The sequence below is a fragment of the Grus americana genome, chromosome 6 (assembly GCF_028858705.1).
Source record: "Grus americana isolate bGruAme1 chromosome 6, bGruAme1.mat, whole genome shotgun sequence".
NCBI classification, from domain to species: Eukaryota; Metazoa; Chordata; class Aves; order Gruiformes; family Gruidae; genus Grus; species Grus americana.
The window spans coordinates 34,332,455-34,352,674 of NC_072857.1; the positions used below are offsets into that span (position 1 = coordinate 34,332,455).

The 20,220-nt window shown below is 45.0% G+C and overlaps 1 protein-coding gene across 2 annotated transcripts in view; it reads right to left on the bottom strand.

The window, feature by feature from the left end:
• Positions 1-145: 145 nt before the first annotated feature.
• Positions 146-20,220, bottom strand: part of GLS (glutaminase) — a 64,143-nt gene continuing 44,068 nt past the window's right edge. For both annotated transcript variants that reach the window (XM_054829489.1, XM_054829491.1), the window contains exons 15-18: positions 5,064-5,125; positions 4,077-4,153; positions 3,850-3,913; positions 146-3,489 (exon numbers count right to left, since the gene is read on the bottom strand). In XM_054829489.1, the coding sequence (XP_054685464.1) occupies positions 3,333-3,489; positions 3,850-3,913; positions 4,077-4,153; positions 5,064-5,125 (360 nt within the window). In that variant the 3' untranslated portion in view covers positions 146-3,332. The remainder of the gene's footprint in view (positions 3,490-3,849; positions 3,914-4,076; positions 4,154-5,063; positions 5,126-20,220) is intronic.

Here is a 20,220-nt window from a genome sequence, read left to right on the forward strand (position 1 = left end):
AGACCAGATAAACTCATTCTGATTTCCTGTGAGCTTTGCACAATGGAAATGACCGCAGTAGGTTTTCCTGGACCGCCTTCCCTGTGCCTGAAGGCTTATTTCAACGGCAGTCACACAGATAACCAATAAAACACACCACCACCACCACCTTGGTATTTCCATTTATTATGCTGTAAAAAGCAACACTATCTGGATTTTATTTCTTAAAATAAATAACTTTCCTTTTCAGAACCAGTACAGCTCAAGTTTAGATTCATTCATGGGAAACTGCTAGAAATACATTCATCACTGTCTGTTCCCCACAATACAGAATCTAAAAGTCACGATCAGCCCAGTCAGTTACAAGGACCAGAAGTACACTGCCAGTAAGTATAGTCACTGATAGGCCAGCTCTGAAGCAAAAAAGTCTGGTACGATACATTTTGTTCACAAAGATAGGCTAATTAATGCTAAGACTATCACAATATTTCTGAGTACAAAGCATTAAGTTAGCTTAACGATTTTAGGTTGTGATACAGAAGAAACATATATGACAAAAACAAAGGAGTGGGGGAATCCTCTTTGGAGCATAAGGAAGTCAGCATTTGATAAGATAACCAAAAGCTATTTACGGTAAAACCTACATGTCAGTGTCATGAATGAGAAACAGCCAAACCAATGTACTGCATATATTTATATTTATAAATAACGCCATGTCTAAATAGCTGCATCGCTGAATTTGACATTACAAAATAATGCATCTTCTCACAATGAGAAAATACTAAAACTAACCAGCAAAAATGCACTGAAGCTAAGACCGGCTAAAAGCACTCAGTATGATTCAGGGAAGCGTTAAGTTTAGGGACAGCCATGATCTTCAACATTAACTCAGTCAAAATCCTTCTTTTGGTTTGGGGTTTTTTTTGGTTGATGTTGTTTGGTTTTGTTTTGGTTTTTTTTTTTTTTAATACGATGTCTATTATATAATATACCTATCTTTTAAAAATGCCAGTTTGAGCAATGCAAATTTCAGTTAAATAAAGCTAAATCAGGTATTTTTCTGAGAAGCTAAAGGAAAAGATATGGAAGAAGTCAGATTAGCACTGAGATACAGAATACTAAACTAGAATCCATCTGAAAATATGTCTCTACGCTAAAGAAGTTGACAGATCTGTTGCCAGAGAAAACATGTTGGGATTTAGTTGAGGGTGCAGCAAAGAGGCCTTGTGCTACTCAGGGACCCATGCGGCTCAACAAAGAGCCAGAGGCCGTTTCGTTTAGTTCTTGATTACAACAAAGGTAGCTGTGACACAGGACGCAAAAAGAACGGGTTAAAAGCCTTCAGAAAAATAGCTGATCTTCAGAAAAAAAAGGCGAGAAAAAAAAAGCAGCTGAAGAACAGTAAGATTCTCAAGAAAAAGTGTTTGATAACCATGCCAGCCAGCTTCGACATGCTATTTCAGGGCTTTCGACTTTCAGACTCTTCCAGGATTTCATCATCATGAAGACAGTCACTGCTCGTGATGAGTATCAAGCACTTTTCCATGCGATTTGTCCTCCCTGCAGGGAGGCAGTATGGCATCGTGACGAGAGACTGTACAGGAACTTGGGAGGATTTATTCTCAGCTATACCGACCTGCTGGGTCACTCTGGAGAAGTTCCTTCTCTCTATGCCTTAGAGTACCCATTTGCAAAAGGAGGGTAACGTGGTTCAGATCGTCTTTATAAAGTGCTTGGGCCGTTCTAGAAAGAATTTGGGCATTATTTCAGGAGGAGTTTGGTGCCTAAACACAGAAAATGTGAACTTTGAGATCTACTAATGACTTACACACTATGTGCTAGGATAAAAATAGCCATATACACAATTCTCAAGCACAATCTCCTTTTCCATGTGCTAAACGACTCTTGCCTAAAATCCTTGTGCTAAAATTCTTGCCTGTGTCCCAACAACTGCGGTGTTTTGTGAATATCGAACGCCTAACTTGAAGTGACCGCTCACCGCCGAGGTTTTACGCCACAGAATTGGCAGAAGCAATTGCACGTGGGACAGGGAACTGCAAACAACAAAGATCTGCCCCCACGGCGGGGCACGTGCCGAGGTGGCTTCAGCGGCGAGGCAGTAAATGCCACCGTCCACCACAAAAGGCATCACCTACTTGTGCTCCTGTTGCTGAACCCCTGCTCTGTACCAGCGGAATCCCACCGATGCGATATCCTGCTCCCCGGGTGGTGGCAGTGCAAGAAGAGAACATACCCCAAAATTTGGCTTAGCTCCTGCTCTGCTCACGCATCGATTGGCTCTATGCTCCTTAAAGCTGTTTCGCTCCATCCGTGTTCCTCATTGCGAGCCTAAATGAAGTCAGATTTACACGTAATATTTGGTTTAGTACTTTGCCTTGCGCATACTTCCATCCCCCCCGCCGGTTCCTGGTGCAGCCGCCAAGACCACCGCAGGTCAGCCCGAACGGGGGGTGCCGCTTGCCAAGGCTTGCCGTGGTGCAACGCGCCTGCAAGGAACGCGACTGCGTCGAGTGGAGGCACCCGCTCGCCCCGGGCGCAGGGGAAGCGCTTCAGCAGCTGAACAGGCAGAGAGGGGGGCGAGGCGAGACAAAGGGAACCGCAAGAAACGCTTCCAAAACAAAAACAAAAACCCCACTAAACGCTGTTCGATGTTACAGGTCGCGTTCCTCTATGCCATTTGGTCAAACAAACCTTAAAACAGATTCCCTGACAAGACTATCTCTAAGAACAAGCCTAGACCATTGACAACCATCACCTATATACTCTTTTGATATTTATATTATGTAAACAAGGTTGTGTGGAATTTTTTTTTTTTTTTTTAATTTTTCCCCAAAGATAAGTGCAGATCCTTACTTAACACACCCAGCCTAAATCTACATCAGCATCCTCAGCTTCTGAAAAACCTCGCTGACGCTCACGCCTGACAGTACTCTGGCTCATCTCGGCCATACTGGAAACGGAGGGCTACAGAAACAAAAATTCAGCAGAAAAATTCCTGACCACAGACTAGAGTTCACATAGAACACAAAAATAAATTAAGTAGTGCACAGTAAAGCCAACAACAGCTAAATATTTTTATACATCAATTATATGCAGCATGAGGTAATATTGCTCACATTATGGAGGGAGATTCTTAGTTGGTTTTGTTTCTTTTGAGAGAGATTGGATTTGTCCTGTGCGTATAGAAATTCCTGTAACATAACACTGAAGTAACAGCGACTTCTGTAAAATATATACCACTATCAGATAGAAACACACACGCTCTTCATTACTTATGTATACCACAATTAAATAGGTAAGTGATTTGATTCTTAGGATCTAGCTGAAGATGATTATAGTAAGCCATCCAGATTTTTATGAACCGTTCGGTTCTCCTTTCCGTTGTTGGAATCCTCTGATGGCGTGTATTGGACCTGATATTCTTGAAGAATTTTAAATACATCGTGGTGTCCAAAATGTAAAGCTTCATCCATAGGAGTGTTATTCCACCTACGAGAAGGAACGAGGTATTTCTAAGATCAGCACGTAAGCACGGAGCCAAAACCACCAAAAATCTAGTTCATTACGTACTGTGCTAATAATGCGGCACACAGACCACACGAAGGTCAGTAACTGTGAAAATACTCCGTAAGCTGAGCGTGACCTTTTAAATAATGGGTTTAATGCTTCACCAGTTTTTATTCCTGATTGCTCTGCAGAACCTACAGAGCACCAGCAGGATCCTGTTCCTTGTGCTTCAGCGTACTGGCTCAGCACGCTCCACGCTGACAGCCAGCCTCTCCTCACGGGGGCTGCCGGAGAGACGCCAACAGAGCATCTCTCCTCCAAACCCGCAATAAACCCACTCACCTGTCTTTGGGGAAAGGATTCACTTTGCATGCTTCCAGGAGAAATTTAACAACGTCCACGTGTCCTGAAAGAAAAGCAGGATTGTGAGTGTACATATGTTTTTACATATATGTCTACACATACAAAATTTTAAAAAGCAGGTATGCACGTCTGGAGAGTGAAGATGCTGTAAAGAGACCTGACCACACTCCAGTACCAAAGAGGAAATCGCAATGAGGAGACATTACCTTCCGCAGCTGCCACGTGCAGGGCTGTTCGTGAGTCATAGTCCCTTTGTTCCATATCCATTCCTGACAGAGCAAACCTAAAAAAGCCCCAAATCCCCCCACGATTACAGAGAAGTCTTACATAATTAAAACAAGTTACGGACTAGCGTGGAGCAATACCCCTATGCTAAAGTGATGAAACACCTGCCGAAGAGGAGATAAACGGTAGCGAGAGCACGTCGTACCTGCAGTTGTAACAAAAGGGGCCCTTGCTGCTTTGGCTCGCGAAATAACACAGGGGCTTAATTTTCTTTCTGATCTCTAGTTGTTATAAAGAAAAATGCAATAAAAATGTCTTTGCAGGGTTTGTAACGGTCCACGTATCTGAATTAAAATCTAACAGGGACAAGCTCAGTCATATAAGGCAAAGTGCATTTATGCCAGCTGAGGAAACCCAGGCAGGACTCCCAAGTCTGAAAATCCTGAGCAGCGTTACGGCACCAGGAGAGATCGTTCATCACGCTACGGTGCTCCAGGACAAGCAGAGCTAAACTATACATGTTCTTCCAGCCACTAACTATATTCAGGTATATTCTAGCCACACCAATACATTTATTTCGTCTGTTACTATTGTGACTTTAAACATTGCCAGATCCTACTCCAGATTTATGGAGCAAAGCTAGATCTCCTAACCCCTCCAACAGCAGCATGCATTTTCCAGCCTGATTTTCTGCGGCAGTTTCAGGACTGAATTATAAAGCAGGCTAGAGTACAGCTGGGATTTTCTGCCATACGACGACTGGGTAAGGATCCAAAAAAAGGGAAAACGATGGGATTTCAGGATGGTCAGGTTTGGGGGTTTTTTGCTTGGTTTGTGGGTGAACATACTCAATCTGCAGTGCAGGCTGGATGTCCCCAGCACGGACAGAGTGCGTATTTGTAAGTCAACAGCAACAGCAGGGACCAAACAAACAGCTTTCCTATGCCCAACCCCGCACCCATTTTTACCTCCGGAGTGCAGACACATCCCCCGTGTAGGCAGCGAAGAGCAGATTTATCACAGACTTCACCTACAGAGAGAGATGAAGGCCAGTTTATTTGTTTTCTTTTTGAGGAGAGAAGCTACATGGAAGACCCAGAAGAGCCCAGTGCGGCCAGTCGGTCCAGTGCTTGTGAACCTGTTCATTTTATCCCCCTCCCTGGCCACGTTTTGCAGTACAGTGCACAACACGGGAAGAATTCATTCCAGCTTGCTTTGCTACCAGTACTTGCGCGCCCGTCTTTCCAAGGCTGAAGTCATAACAACAGTAAAAGAATCATAAAATGTGTATTTCTGTTCTACTGTGCTAAAAAGATGAGCTTTACTGTATGGACAAACCGTATTTCTCTCCGATTGCCCAATGATACCGAGTAGTGAATTACAAAGACAGCATCACTTGGACCAACTCGCAAACCATAAACACCTCGTAAAACCAACTCATTCTGGAAAAGTCAGATGATTTTTTGTTGGGTGTGGCTTTTTTTTTTTTTTTTTTTTTTTTTTTTTTTTTACAGAGGAGACTCCTAATTCTGAGAGAAATCTATGTTAGCAGAAAAGAAGAAATGGTACTGGTTTTGCTTTGTATCACAGATTTTCCTTGCATACATCTAATAGAGTGGCTTTCTTCAAATAAACAGTTTTAAGCAGTTCTATCACATAATGAGCCACTACAAGAAAAGCAAGGTTTCAGGGCAGAAGACAAAAGTAGGATCTTTTTAGATCAAATAAGACAGGTAACGTCTCGGGCAAGTAGCGCTCTTCTCAGCTGTATTAATGAGTAAGAAACCACACTGTTAAGCTACCAACTTCGTCCCACGCACGTTTTTTAACACATCCTGGCTATAACAACTCCAAAAGTCTGAACAAGAGCCCAAACTGACAGGATAGATGGTTTTAAGCACCCCAGCTCGGCTTCCTTCCTAAACTGATACGGCCACTTCTAGGCACCACTTCACAGCACTTCCCAGCAAACTTTCGAAATGCTGTCTCGCTTTTTAAGTTGAGCCTCCCAAGTTCTGTCGCTGCTACCAGCGAAGTAACAGAGATAAAGGAAAAAACCTGGTGCTGCACTGACCTTCCACGCCAAGGAGAAGCAAACAAAACACCACGAGATCAGGGCCCACGAGCAAGTCTCCCACAGATTTCTGCAAAGACACTGGCGTGTTTTCACAGAGCCACCAACACCTGCGCCTCTTACAAACCGCAGCAGTGGGACTGCTCGCTACGTTTGACACCCCAGCTACGCACCGACGCAGAGAAGGGACCGAAGCAAAAGGAGACAGAGCCGGGATGCAAACAGCCGTGCTCCTTGCTCCGGTGTCCGCAGCCGCTTGCGGCTCCTTTTCAGCGTGCGCCCTGAGGCTGAGCCGCCCCGGAGCCTCGCGCAGGGGGTGAGAGCTGCCGTGCCGGACCCGCGGGCTCCATCCCTCCTCGGGGGGCTCAGGATCCCCAGGGCTGCTGCTAAACCTCGCTGGCTCCAAAGGCCGGGCCCCCGGGCGCTCGCAGCGCTGACCCCAAAGCGCCTGGGGCAACCTGAAGTAATTCTGGTCCTCCCATGAAGGTTTGGGGGTTTTGTTTAAAGCTTCGGGGGGGGGGAGGGGAATAATCAACCAAAACCCAAACAACCAAAAAAGCCCAACCACCAGCGACCAAGAATGCTACAGCACGTCGGCGTGGGCCGTGCTCCAGAGGCAGAGCAGCCATCCCTGGCTGAGCCCACCCCCCCCGACAGCCTTTTTTCTGCCCCGCGCCCTGCGGCTGGGCTCCCCTTCTCTCCAGCCCCCGGTCGGTACAGCAGTCACGGGAGCCCGGGACCCCGCAGGGGTGCTGAGTCTCATTGTTTCGGCACAGACGTGCAGCTGTCAGGGCGCGGAGACTTGCATCGCCAAGACCGGTTCAGGGCAGCAGACACCCGAGAGCACTCTCATTAGGCTTTCAATAGGAAACCTTGCAGTCGCGCCAAACCCTTAAAACCTCCTAAAAGAACGTACACCTTTTATAGACACTGGGCTGCAGGCTCCACTTAAACGCAGGCGTGAAAGAGGAATTGAGTTTGATAATGTCTAGATTTCCTCACGCTGACTGAGGCGGTTTCCTTGCTGAGAGAGAGGCTGAGCAAGCTCAGACGTCGCAGGCGCCGAATACCCTCCCCTTTTCAGGGACGAGGATGAGCAAAGGACATTCTGTCTTGAATAAAAACCCGTTCAGAGGTAACCGATCATTTTGGCTGGGCTTCTGTACGTTTCTGGGAAATGCAAATGTGTATTAAAATAATAAAATAAAAATAACACGCATTCCTTCCTTACAAAAAAAGTAACTTTCCAAGTGCAGCTGGGGCCAAGAATCCCTCTGGATTCAGCTGAACATTTTGCTAAGAAGCCATTTTCGTTTTCTATAACAACGTGACAAAATGTAATTTGGAGATTCTGGAAGCTTTCTAATGCAATAATCTTAGGCCACGTCTCTCAGCAGTCTGGGAAAGGTTAAAGCCGCTCCTTTCTGAAGAAAAGTAATGTAAAATCTAAGGTCGCATTACTATAAAACTGAACTTCTTGACAAATCAAAATAAAAAGAAATACAAGTCCAGACAAAAAGAAAAAAAAAAGTCTCTGCTGGTTTAGTTCAGAAGAAGGAAATCTGAGAGGAAATACGACTGCTCTCTGTACAACAGTAAAGGTAACGGGATACAAAAAGCAGGAGACAAAGAAATTTAGCAGGACAATTATTAGCAGAATAATTATCCAAAACTGATCAGGAATGAACTCAAGCTGAAAAAAAGCAGACGGAGTGTAGCAATCATAGCTGAAACAACCCCCCGCAGGGCTACCTGCCCCCATTGCAAGTGAGACTTTAGTGATTTTGTGGAAGAATTCGGTTGGATTTGCTAGCAATAAAACACACCTCGACTCTGTAACCCCAACCCTGCTCCATCAGCTGCACAGTCCAGGCCAAACAATTAACAAATTTTATAAGGTATGAAACTAAATTAATCAAGAGATAGCCATACACAACAAAGATGGGCATAAAAAGTGAATTCAAGAATAAAATTTAAAAATCTGAAAATACAAGATACATTTTGAATTCAAAGTAAGAATATACAGTTTCCATGAGCATCTTCTGGAACATCCCTTAGTTTTCAAGTGAATATTAATCTAAGTAGCGTATCTATTAAACCATCATGTAAGAGGTTATCATTTACATTGAGGAAAAGTTGTTATGTGGAAATAACCTGCTGCCAGAAGCTTTGTGTCTGCACAAAATCTCACTTAGGCTGCCATAAAGTTGAGCACAACCAAGTCTTCAAAAAAGCAAGTGAAAATTCCCCACCCCCAAACTCTCAACCTGCTGGCCTGAAATCACAGGTCTGCTGCAGAAACCAAGAGCCCAAGAAACGCTGAAGTGGGAGCAACAAACGTGACTGTGGGGTTTCTAACTGCAGGGGAGGGAAAAACCCTAGCGAAGACACCAGGTGAGCTGTACCCATTCCAATTAAGCAGGGCACAAGGGACAAGGCAACTAATTTAGGTGTTCAGAGACTCCGTCGAGGTGTTTCTCTGAGTGGTTCATTATCTTCTACACGCCACGTTCAGTGCTGGTGTTTCTGTTAACTGTGCTGATGAATACACAATTTTGCCCCCATCTTCAGAAACAGGAACAGAAAGTTTACCTTCAACCCGACAGCCATGAATTACTTTTTTTCTACCGCACGGCATTCCTTAACTATGAAAATTTAATAAAAGGAGAAGGGATGGAGTCCCTTCAGTCTCTCTGAGCTGGATCAAACATCACCATGCAGCTACGCAGCAGCATCACACCCAGAGCAAAAACCGTTCCGCCTTTTGTCAAACGGGAGCTAAAACGCGCGTGCACCGCGCCAGAGGAACCCAGCAGCTCGGCTGTCCCCCTGCCAGCAACGCAGCACGACTCGCTCGGCTGCGGCAGAACCCCTTTGGGCACCGCTCTCCCCCAGTGCCGGATATAATCCTCGTTCTCCAGGCGGTGAAGCCAGCAAGGGAAGGCTCCTCGGGACTGTTTGTGTCACTCCACGCTACAGAGCAGAAGGCCCGGACCGCACGCCTCCTGTTTTCACCTTCAGGTTAGCAGGCATTCGAGGTCTCAGGCTCAGCTGGATGAAGCTATGACAGACTCAGCCTAACACTGGCAACGGTCCTGCTTCACGTCGGAGGTGGCCAAATGACCAGGACCTCCAGAGGTCCTTTCCACCCAACCGTTCTGCTGCTGAGTCTGTGGGCGAGAGCGTGAGCAGCGCGAGAAAGGACAAATCAAGACTGTTGCTGCTGAAGGACTACACCGAGGTCAAGTTAAGGGAAGGAAGGAAACTCTCGGAGTTCGGAGCAGCAGGAAGTCACACCGCTGTGGCAGACGTTTCAGATAAACACGGGGGGCCAAAAGGAGAAGGAAAAACCACCAACCCCAACCCCCAAAAGCACAAACCGAGCGAGATACTGCACTGAAAGTGGAAAGGAAAGCTGAGCGTTAAAGCGGCTCAGTCCAAAGCTTCCACAGAGCAGCTACGTTAAATATCTCCTAAGCCTGACCGTGGGAGAAGTTTCAGAGCGGTCTCCTTTGAGCAGCAGGATTCAGATGCGACGCCGACCGCGCAGCAAAGCACCGGGGCCGCCTCGGCGCTTCAGGGAGCGCGGCCCAGCACAGCACGGCAATACATCACCGTTCTCTGCAACACGCGTCGTCCGAGTACTTTGGTAAGACGGGACGGGTTTGGTTTTTCGACTTCTCAGTGTACCAACCTGACAAACCTAACAGAAAAATAAGTTTAACTTCAGCGTTAATATGCTGAAGATGCTTATCGCAAGTGAAATTTCAACACATCGAGTTGATCTGAAAGGCTTGGCTGCTACGTGGGAACAGCCTTGGTGGAGCATTCGCAACAAAACACTCCTTCCTAGTGGAGTTAAGACGACTTATTTAAATAGTCCTAGTCTCACGACCATGATCTCCTGATCTAGCTGATCATGAGCAAATCCCTATACACAACTGAGGTGAGAATCGCTTCTCTCTCAGGCTGGTTTAGAGGGGTTTTACCGCAGGAGAACAGCACGTGTATCGCTGCCTAGCTCTAATGCTATCAACAGCAGATCTCTCCAAACCCTTCCGAGAGCAAGCTGCTATCCTTATCAGCACTGAGACGGGGAAACTGAGGCCCAGAGATGGAAACGAGCTGCTACGGTCTCGTGGCGAGCACAGAGCGGCCCGGCGCCTTCTGCCCACTGCCTCACACGCTTCGGCGTTGTTATAGACCCAAACCTCCAGCAGGAACCAAAGCCGCGCAGCCGGCCGCGCCAGCCCCATGCTCCGAACCTGCCCGCACATCCCGCCCCCATCGTTACGGGGCTATCCGTCCCGCACTGCTATCGCTGCAACGACGCCGGCACGGCATGGCGAGCCTCTGCTCCGCGCCCCGCTTGGGTCGGGGGAGAAAAAACCAAACAGCTGTGCACGCAAAGAAAATAAAATCCTTTAGAAAAAAAATTAATTTCGCTCAGAGCTGGATTAATTCCATGAGAAGCTCTTAGCTAAAAAGGTCACTGAATCTGGGTTTTAATTTCCTACTGTGTCCTGCTTCCTGAGAGCGCTTCCCCCTCCCAATTTCTTTGAAAACATTACAGAATTTACAGTGTAAAAAGAATATTACTTCCAACTTTACTGTTTCTCCAGGTGGCTGAGGAACAGAGTCAAGGCCAATAGTTTACAATGGTGCTGCTAAAGGCAATACAGACAAGGATAAACAAACAAACCCCCCTAATCTTTCCAATGCTCTTTACATGATATTTAAGGACAACGCCACAGGTTATCCTTCAAAAAGATGTTCAAAATATTGGGGGGAAAAAAGGCTGTTTAAATGCGTATTGTCTCTCAAGAACTCTGCCACATCTGAACTTCACTACGCACCAGACCCAGTGTGCTAACAGGAGACTTTCAAATACAACATGGGAGAAATAAAAAACCAGTAGAGCTAGCTGAGAAAAACCAGCCACGACACTCTCTCACGTCTCATTTTTCGTTCTTAAAACGGGACGCAATGTTTCCTTTTGGGAACCTTGCCCTCCTGGCCAACTGGCTTGACAAACCAAGTTTTAAACATTGCCCTGCACGGCAGAGAGGCGTGGAGATAAACGGGGATATCAGCTGCAGCTCTCGCAGCTCAGCACTTCTCCAAGGACAAGCAAGCGTCGTCCCGACCGACGCCTGACGCAGCGGGATGTCGGAGCGGGTCCCAGCTGGGCAGGACCCTTGGTGCCCGACACCCCCCCACCCAGTCGGCTGACAAACGCTCCCAGCTGTAGGAGAGCTGCGCTGGACCGGGGCTGAAGCTCTGCAGCTCTGCACCAGCGCTGAATACAGCAGAGAAATTAAAGCGACTCGTCTGGAAGCGTCTCCGAGGCGCAGTTCTCCGTGCCACTAACGCTGCAGCACAGTTAATCTGCGTTTGCGATACCTTGGCTATCTTCCTTTGGCACCTGCACCGAGAACTCAGATGACGCAGCACAATATCCCCATGTACACGAAAAGCCTGACAGATGTTATTTCAAAACCGCGGATCCTGGCAACGCATTGTAACGACCAGGAGAACAGCGAGAGCGCAAAGCGCTCGGTAACTTCTCCGGGCAGTCTGTCCTCGCCCGCTGCCGGCCAGCCCTGCTTTGGGGGACGCTGGCACGGGGTCCCGCACGCCTCTCCACCCCGCGCCCGAAGCCGCTGCAGCCGCTGCCGTACGTGCTGAGCCTCCGCGCCCATCGTTAGCCCCACGCGGCATCGCTAATCTGGCTCAGCGCTGGATTAACTCTGAAATGCAAAAAATAGATTTTTAAGCCAAGGTGAGCGTTTGTCTAGTGAACGAGGATTAACGTTTCGTACTGGGAAGAGACCGACTACTATAAAGCCTTCCTATTCTCCTGCCCTTCGCAAACGCCCGCGTCCCGACAAGTAAGGCAGGAGCAAAGCGTCTACGTCTGCCAGGAGGGGCTGCACAACGTAGTGAAAGCTCCCAACTCAACAGAAATTTGCCTTCACAGTAACACTGTTCTGCTACTTCTCCTAAAGTTGATCCCCCAACAAGGGCTATCTGAGTATGCAGCAAAAAGCCATCGTTCCTCCTGCTCGCCGGAAAAATTGCAGGTTTTTAGATGCTTATTTTATCAATGGAAGAAAATTCCTGAAATCTAAGATGCCAATATAGATTCTGAAACAGCAGTGATGACCTATAAAAATAAATAAAAGTAAATCGAGAGCACAAATTAAACAATTTAGTTTTTACACAGTGAACTTGTAATTCAACTATGCTGAAACATAGCCTATAGATAACTTTCTCCCTCCATGTAAGGTTTCAAAATAAAATTGCAAAAGAAAACAAAACCCAAACCTGCTCAAAATTAATTTTGAAGCTGCAACTTTGAAATTAAATCTAGAATGCAAGTAGTCCCTGAAAGAACAAAAATAAACCAGGGATTAATCTCAGAGAGGAACGTATGTTCAGACACTAGACAGGACCACTTACTTTGCAAATTTATTGTAAATACAAAAATGGTCGATTTTTAATAAACTGGAATCTGCTGTCCAGGGTCTGCTGACAAGGCCAGTGTTGGAAAAAAAAATAAAAAATCAGTCACTGTTGAAGTCTAAAAGAGACAACCACAATTTTCCTTTAAAATACCATTCCTCAATGCGAAGATAAGCTGTATTTTGTAGGGAAAGAAATCTCAATCGAAAGTCAGTATCTTTGCAACTGAGCTTCTGCTTTGTTTCCCCTGAAATAAAGCGAAAGTTATTAGCTACGGGTAAGTAAAACATTTACTTTTAAAAGTAAAAACCTCAAACTGTAAACAAATATCCAACCGAAACAATAGGGGTTTGTCAACAGCGCTGAAGTATTACTCTGCCTTCCCACTGAAGTTTCTTACAGCTTTTAAAGCCGTTTTCAGCCCGGCAGGAGCTGTGTGGCATCCAGCGCCCCTGAAGGACTCAGTCTGGTGCTGGAGAAGCGCACGCGTGAGACCCCCAGGCAGAGATGTCCGAGCACGCCTATCGGACCTCCCTCGCCCCGCGGGGATGCGAAGGGCCACGCCGAGCCCCGCGCCCCGCTCCCGCGCGGGCAGCCTGCCGGGACGCAACGCCCAAACTAAGCACTGTGGTTTATTCGTGCCCCTTTTTAGACCAGCTCAGGTGGGCGGCCGGAGCCCCCCTCCAAGCGAAGGCTGGCTCTGAAGCGGTCTCAGAGCTTGCCCGCCGAGGATCTACCCCCCCAGCATTTCTAGGGACGGACAGTCCACAAAGGCACTAAGCAACCTCGGGATTAAGCCACAAAATTAGCTTATTCTACAGAAAGCTAAGAGTTACAGAAGAAAACATAATTTCTCAAAGTAACTTAGTGAAGCGTGTAAAAAATAAGTCTTTTGGCTCAAGTAAGAGCGACCAACACCAACACCTACCTCTACAGCAACCTAACGGCAATCGGCTCCAAGAGAGCCTCTTGCCCCAACTTCGGGCGAACGTAAGACTCACAATGAGTTTAGAAAGTTAGAATTCCTTGGGAAAGTCTTTGTTCCCATTATACTATAAATAATTAGAGGATACGTGAAGAAATTAATGCATACGCTTACGCACATTAGTGTCACACAGAGATCTTTGTAAATACAGACAAGGCCAGCTGTTCCATAAAACTTTCATTTCTTCTTCAGGACTTTCCCCCCCACCTCCTTAGCCTATTTTCTGCACTACTGATCCTTTTTCCTCCTGTAACTTGAAGAAAGTGCAAAACCAATTCTAGAACCTGCAAATACTTACTAACACAGGAAACAAGATTTTACCAAGTTTTTCTCCAGTCCATTTTCCAAAGCACCGACTATCATCTCTTTCCCTCTAGATGGTGCAAGCTCCCCTTGCCAGGGTGACGGCCAGCTCCTTCAGTTTTACGAGCCGCGGGTGCAGCATTTATTTTTGGAGTCAGAGCTGCAACAGTAAGTTTCAAAGCTGCCACCGCAGAGTTTATTTTTGGAGTCTCCCTGGTGGAATTAACTTGAAATGCCGCTTGCACAGCAATTATTCGCGTAGCTTGTGCTGTCGGTCGAAAACTAACAGCCTCACAAAACACGTATTTATTCCTCAGTAACTGCCTTAGAGTTTTCAGCGGCCATGTTCCAACACGATTTGGGTATATACTGACAGCTTCTGCTCCCGTGAGTTATGTCTAGACCGCAGCCACCCAAGAGGCTGCGTTTCCACGTACACGTATCCGAAGCAGCTTTAAACCAGCTCTACTGCTATAGCTGCAAAAACCTCAGGGAAGTTTTTTACCCGGGTTCACAGAGGAGCTTCTCAGTCTCCCCGTGACTGTATCAGACAGCAGTACAGTACCGAGAGCCTTCAGTCTGGAATCACTTAGATAGATGAGTTAGTGGCATTTATAACCACAACAAGGCCCTGCTCCAGCGCCCTGTAACCTACGCACAGACCCTCACCGCACCTGGACAGTTGAGCTGATTACACAGAAACACAAGGAACAAGATATTTGAGGTGACGTTACCGCTTACTCATGAATTTGTACTTTATTAAAAACAATACGAATGTGCCGGACAATTTTGTACGTTAGAAGGGTTTTAGATCAAACCCCACCTGAGGAAGGCAGCAGTCAGCAGCCGTGCCGCGGGCAGTGACGCACGGCTGGGTTAGCAGCCCGGCGGTACGCGCAGGGCAGGGAACGGCAAGGGCAGCCCCCAGGGCCAGCACTGCGGCTGCTGCCTCGCTCCTCAGCATCAGGCTGCCCTCCGGACCCAGATGGAACGAAGGCACGAAAAGTTATGAGACAGGTGTGACTGCTAACAAACACACCAACTCAGCAGAAAAAATTATGCAATCCTGAGACTTTTTTCTTTCTTCTTTTTTTTTTTAATTGTTTATCAAGCTGGTCAAAATCCTAGTATGCTTTTAAGCATCCTCTTTTTGCAATTCAACATTTAAAATTGTTTCAAATCCAAATCTGCTCTGTTAGGATAAAGCTGGGCATTTCTTCTTCTGACTACGTACATTTTTAAATTGGCAGGCGCGCATTTGACAGAGCAATCCCATAGTGCTACAAGTGTCCCTCTAAAAGCCTGAAAACAGAGCAAAGAGCCTTGACTAGGTTCAGCGCAGACTCAGAAACGCTAATGTGCAAACAAGCTTGGACTGGTCGCTCGACCTCAGTACCTGCCACAGAACCTGTGCGCGTAGCTGAACGCAAGAAACATTTAATTAAACAAAACACATACATTAAAGATTTCTCTTGACACCAGGAAACAAAAAGTGATCCTAAACACCTGCCTTCACCCTGAGAACAGCTGTCCATCTCCTTTACTGGCTAATGTACAGGCTGAAGTCACAAACGGAAAGGGGGGGCCTTCCTGGAGGTGAAGGCTGAGCAGAGACGGTTTCTCTCTCTCTCTCCTCATCTGCTAGGTTCAAATGGATTCCTACTATTCACATTTCCTTCAGATTCAAACATTTTAGAGCTTGGTCAAAAACTCTAAAGCACTAGAGTATGCCTACCTGAAATTGTAAATTAGGGTATCAACACTGCATTTTACAGTAAACTGATTTTCTTTGCCCATCTCTGCCCAAAGGAGGTTTTTTCCATCAAAATACTTTAAAATAATCTAGGTATTTAAAAGCATCTCAAAATGATACTTGCTATAAGCTAGCACAATACCATAACTGTTTGTCCATCTTTTCTGCTCTGTTACCATGCTATATTGCATAAAATTTGAAAAGCCTAACAAGGACACAGAAAGCAGTCGTTGGGAACAGAACGACCTTTTCTTCTGATTGTATTTGCAGCTACGAAAAACAGACTAAACCAGAATTCACCTCTTCCAATCCCAACCTCTTGCTCATAAGATGCTCATCGAGCGGACACACCGTTCTGAAGAGTCTGTCTCACTGGTATTCCTCAGAACAACGTCTCTCTGCCTGTGAAAAGGCTAATTCATCTTAAAAACTAACAGGCAGGAAGTGCAAGCTCTTCAAGGAGTTTAAAAAAAAAATCCTTTAATACATACGGAAAAAAAGCAAGAGTCACGGATAGGACTGAGCTCAGTTCTACAACTAATTCAGCCACTGCATGCTCAGAGATTATTGAATTTCTTTTTTCTAATTTTTAAATGATGAGATTTAGCATCTTGCAAATGAAATTTTAAATACTATATATTTCCAATATACTTTGTGAATCCATAAGTAATAGTCTAGTTCATACTATGTTTGGTTTTGCTCAGGTGCCGGAAAGACAGTAACAAGGGAACCAGTTAAACTGTTCTTGAAGATGGCAAGCTATGAAAGCAGAGACTGTATTTCATGACAACAAACACCGTGAATTTGCAATGACTTATTATTTACAGTTCTGGCTATTGATTAATTGTAAAGTATTAGTAAACTGATTCTGTTTAAACTACAGATAAGGCTATTTAATTAAAATGAATTAAGTGTTAAATCACTAAACAAAATATTTACTAGATTAAGTGAAACACCTACTTACCTTCAGTAACTGAGATCCTTTCAGAAAGACCATGCCCATTCCACTCCTGAGATGCACAAAACCCACGGGGTGAGCCCAGGCTGTCTTGGCCAGCCACATTTCTCCACTCCCACCACTGCCTCCTCAGTGGAGACAGAAGAATCAATCCTCCACCACTACTGACTCCAGAACTTGAGCTCCAGAGGTGGAGAGTGGGTCACACAAACTGCAGTTTAGTTGAATCCCTGCCTCTCCCCCCAAACCAGGGCATTCAAACTCATTTTTATCTAGACAAGAGTACGTAGTATCGTAAGAACATCCAGGGTGCATGGATGGGGCAGTTTCTCCTTTCCTGTACCATCACTGGGGCAGGGGCTGCTCAGCAAGACAGTGGGACAAGTTGTGGGAGGAGCAGTGCATCATCGGTTGCGTCTTTCCCCTTCTAGCAGATAAAGCCAGCACTAAAGACGGGCAGGTTCAAGGGGCAGGCAGAAAAAAGAACACACAAGTCAGAGCTCAAGATTCAGAGCCATCGACTCCATCAGTATTAGATTACAAGATCCCAGGAACAGAAACCTCTCTACTTGGAAGACAAAAAGGCCTCAAGATTCCCTTATACACAACTATGGTACCCCAATATTAAGAACAGGTACTAGGATGGACACAGCCAATATTGTTCTCTCATAAATACCCCTGAACAACACAGAGATGATCCTAAAATTTTCAGCACTGGGCGCCTTTAGTAACTAATGCTGAAGCTTCACCAGAGCTTAGATGATGACGATGTAGTGACTAGAGAGCTTCCCTTCCCGTGCACACGTGTGCTTGGACAAATCAACGGGTCTGGTAGAGAAGTAGCTGATCCCAAGTGCCACTCGCTAACAATTACTTACATATAAAGTCTTGTGCTTTGCTTCATACCCATCACCTTTGTTTTGGGGATGATTATGTTGATTTCAAAAGGTAAGAATACTGGGAAGAGGAGAGAAACCTGAGTACCAAACTGCCTTGACCGGACTACAGTGAGCATGGGGATGCTTGGTTCCACCTGCTGTTTCTCATTCCTTCTAGTATCAATGAATTAACAGACTTTTTACTTTTGGAGACAACAGAATTAAGCATATCACTGACAAAACTCAAAAAATGTGAAGTAAGAAAATTAATCATCTTTAACTAGATTTAAGACCTAAAGTTGGTTGATTCCACATACTGACAGGGTCTTTAAAAAAACAACGCCTTTCATGGACATTCATAAATTCATAAATCATGACAGCAAGCAGAAATTTTGGAAAGTCTAATAAGGAAAACCGAATTGGAATAACTATAATGAATGAGACAATTCCAGAGTACTGCGACTTAACAAGAGGGAGTAACAGAAAAATCTGACTTGACTCCTGTCCTGGTAAGAGATGTTACTGCTGTGTTGTTTGCCCTCAGAGGAATGACAAAGGAGTAGTAGGTAGACAAATTACCCCAACACAAAGTTTACTAGACCAAGTGAAACACTTAAGGCATAAGGATGCATAAAGACTTCTACCCTTCAAGTCAGAAGATGAAGACCAGGCAAATTTTCAGTTTTAGATGGTATGTGTTTGCCATCAGTATTTTGAATGGAAATACTGGAATCTTGCTGCCATGTCCAAATCAAAGTTACGTGGAGAAAAATGAATGACCTTCTCAAAGGTTTTAACTTCCTCTGCTGCCATTAAAGTATTTCAGCATTTCTTAGCAGCAATGAAATAATGTTTTGCCAGTAAATGATGGCTGTAAATTCCAAAATAGTAAAATAGCAATTCTTGCAGAAAACTATTGCAGGAATCTTAGCATCGGCATCACCTCATAATACAGATTTTGGTATTCCTGCTCAGTTCTTTCATAGACTAAACCCTGCAAACACTTCTGCAACAAAAAGCATGCAGAACATATACAGAAATCTTAACAAGAGGAATGAACACTGACCAGCTGACCCCGAATGCAGGAAAAAAACAAGAGCCTTTGAAGTAGTGGATACAGGCATTACTAACACTGCAAGATTTGGGACCAAAGGACTGGGATCAGTGATAGTCACACGGATAAAGCAGAATGCTGATGGGTGCTTTAGTGACACTAGCTGTATTAAGCAGACAGGACAAAAGAACGTCTGCCTTTTCAAGGACCTGTTGACTACCGCCTATATCCACACAACTGAGTAACTCCCGCTTTCCCAGTACAGCAATGCTCCCACTTTCCAGGTTGTAGGTACTTTGCAATGTATAGATGACAGTTTACTCTTAACTACACGACTCAGAGCAGGAATTATTCCCAAAATAAAGGAGGATGTTCTCCAAAGATATTTACTGAAACTTTACAAGCAAGAGACCCCCTATAACCTTTTCTGTCGAAAGCAGAATAGAGGAAATCGTACCAGAAATTTGCACTCTACTCTGTTGGGAGGATTATTTCTAAACTATTAGGAACAAGTTTCTAGAAACCTTCTTCTAATTTTTAGACTGTATATTTGTACCTGCTTTTCTTGCATCAGAAATATTAGCTTACACAGATCTTCTGCCTCCATGGTTTTAGCTCCAAACCCTGAGAACAGTCATATTATTCCCCAAACGCCTTTGATACATGGGGCACAATGTACTCAGCTGTTTTAGCCTCTTCTCCATTTCCTCAATCACAATTCTTAATCCTGTTCTGCAACGGTATGGGAGTGGGTTTGGGGTTTTGGGTTTTTTGGGTTTGTCTGGTTTTTGGTTTTTTTTTTAAAAAAAAGTTTGATCAGAACAGCTTATTCTCAGATCGCAATTACATTTTAATTAGTTGTCTTGAAACAATTACAGGTTGGAGAAGTTTAAGACAAGTCCTTTCAAAGAAGTGTGAAATGCACTTACCATACAGAAAGCCAAAGCTACACATATAACCAAAACCAGGTCTACCAGCCAAAAAAAAAATTGATATTGAATGAGTAATTCCTGAACAAACAATAAAGTTGCCTGCCTCAAGGAAAAAGCTGGGCTGGTGAATGACATCAACAGGAAGCAAGCAACATTATCTCTTCCTATCACTCCACTTGTGTTCTCAGTTGTTTTGATAATAAGTGCTCTGATCACAAGCGGTCCTAATAGTAACATGCTGTCCCCGGCAAATAACACACTACTACATTTGCATTTAGCAGCTTTAATAGAAAAATTAAGGGAATACCAAGTTTTAAAATCCTTAAATCACTTTCATTTCAATGATATAATTAAAAAAAAATTAGGATCCAGTAGGAAAACATAGCAGGAGGTGAAAATGTTAGTTACTGCTGATCAAAAGGCATTTTTACCTGCACCACTTCTAGGACTCCCTAAAGACCAACAGATTTCCACATGATGGTAAGCTCATCATGTACAGTGAAAAGACAGGAGTCACCATCAGAGGCTGCAGAAAGGGAAAACTTCCACTGAAGGTTAGGAAAGAATTCTTCACGATGGAAGTGATAAAGCTACTGTGACAGGTTACCCAGTGAGGTTACAGCTACCACATCCCTGGAGGTTTTCAGCACTTGATTGGCAAAATCCCTGAGCAACATGTTCTAACTGATGTTAGATCCTGCTTTGAGCAGGAGGTTGGACTAG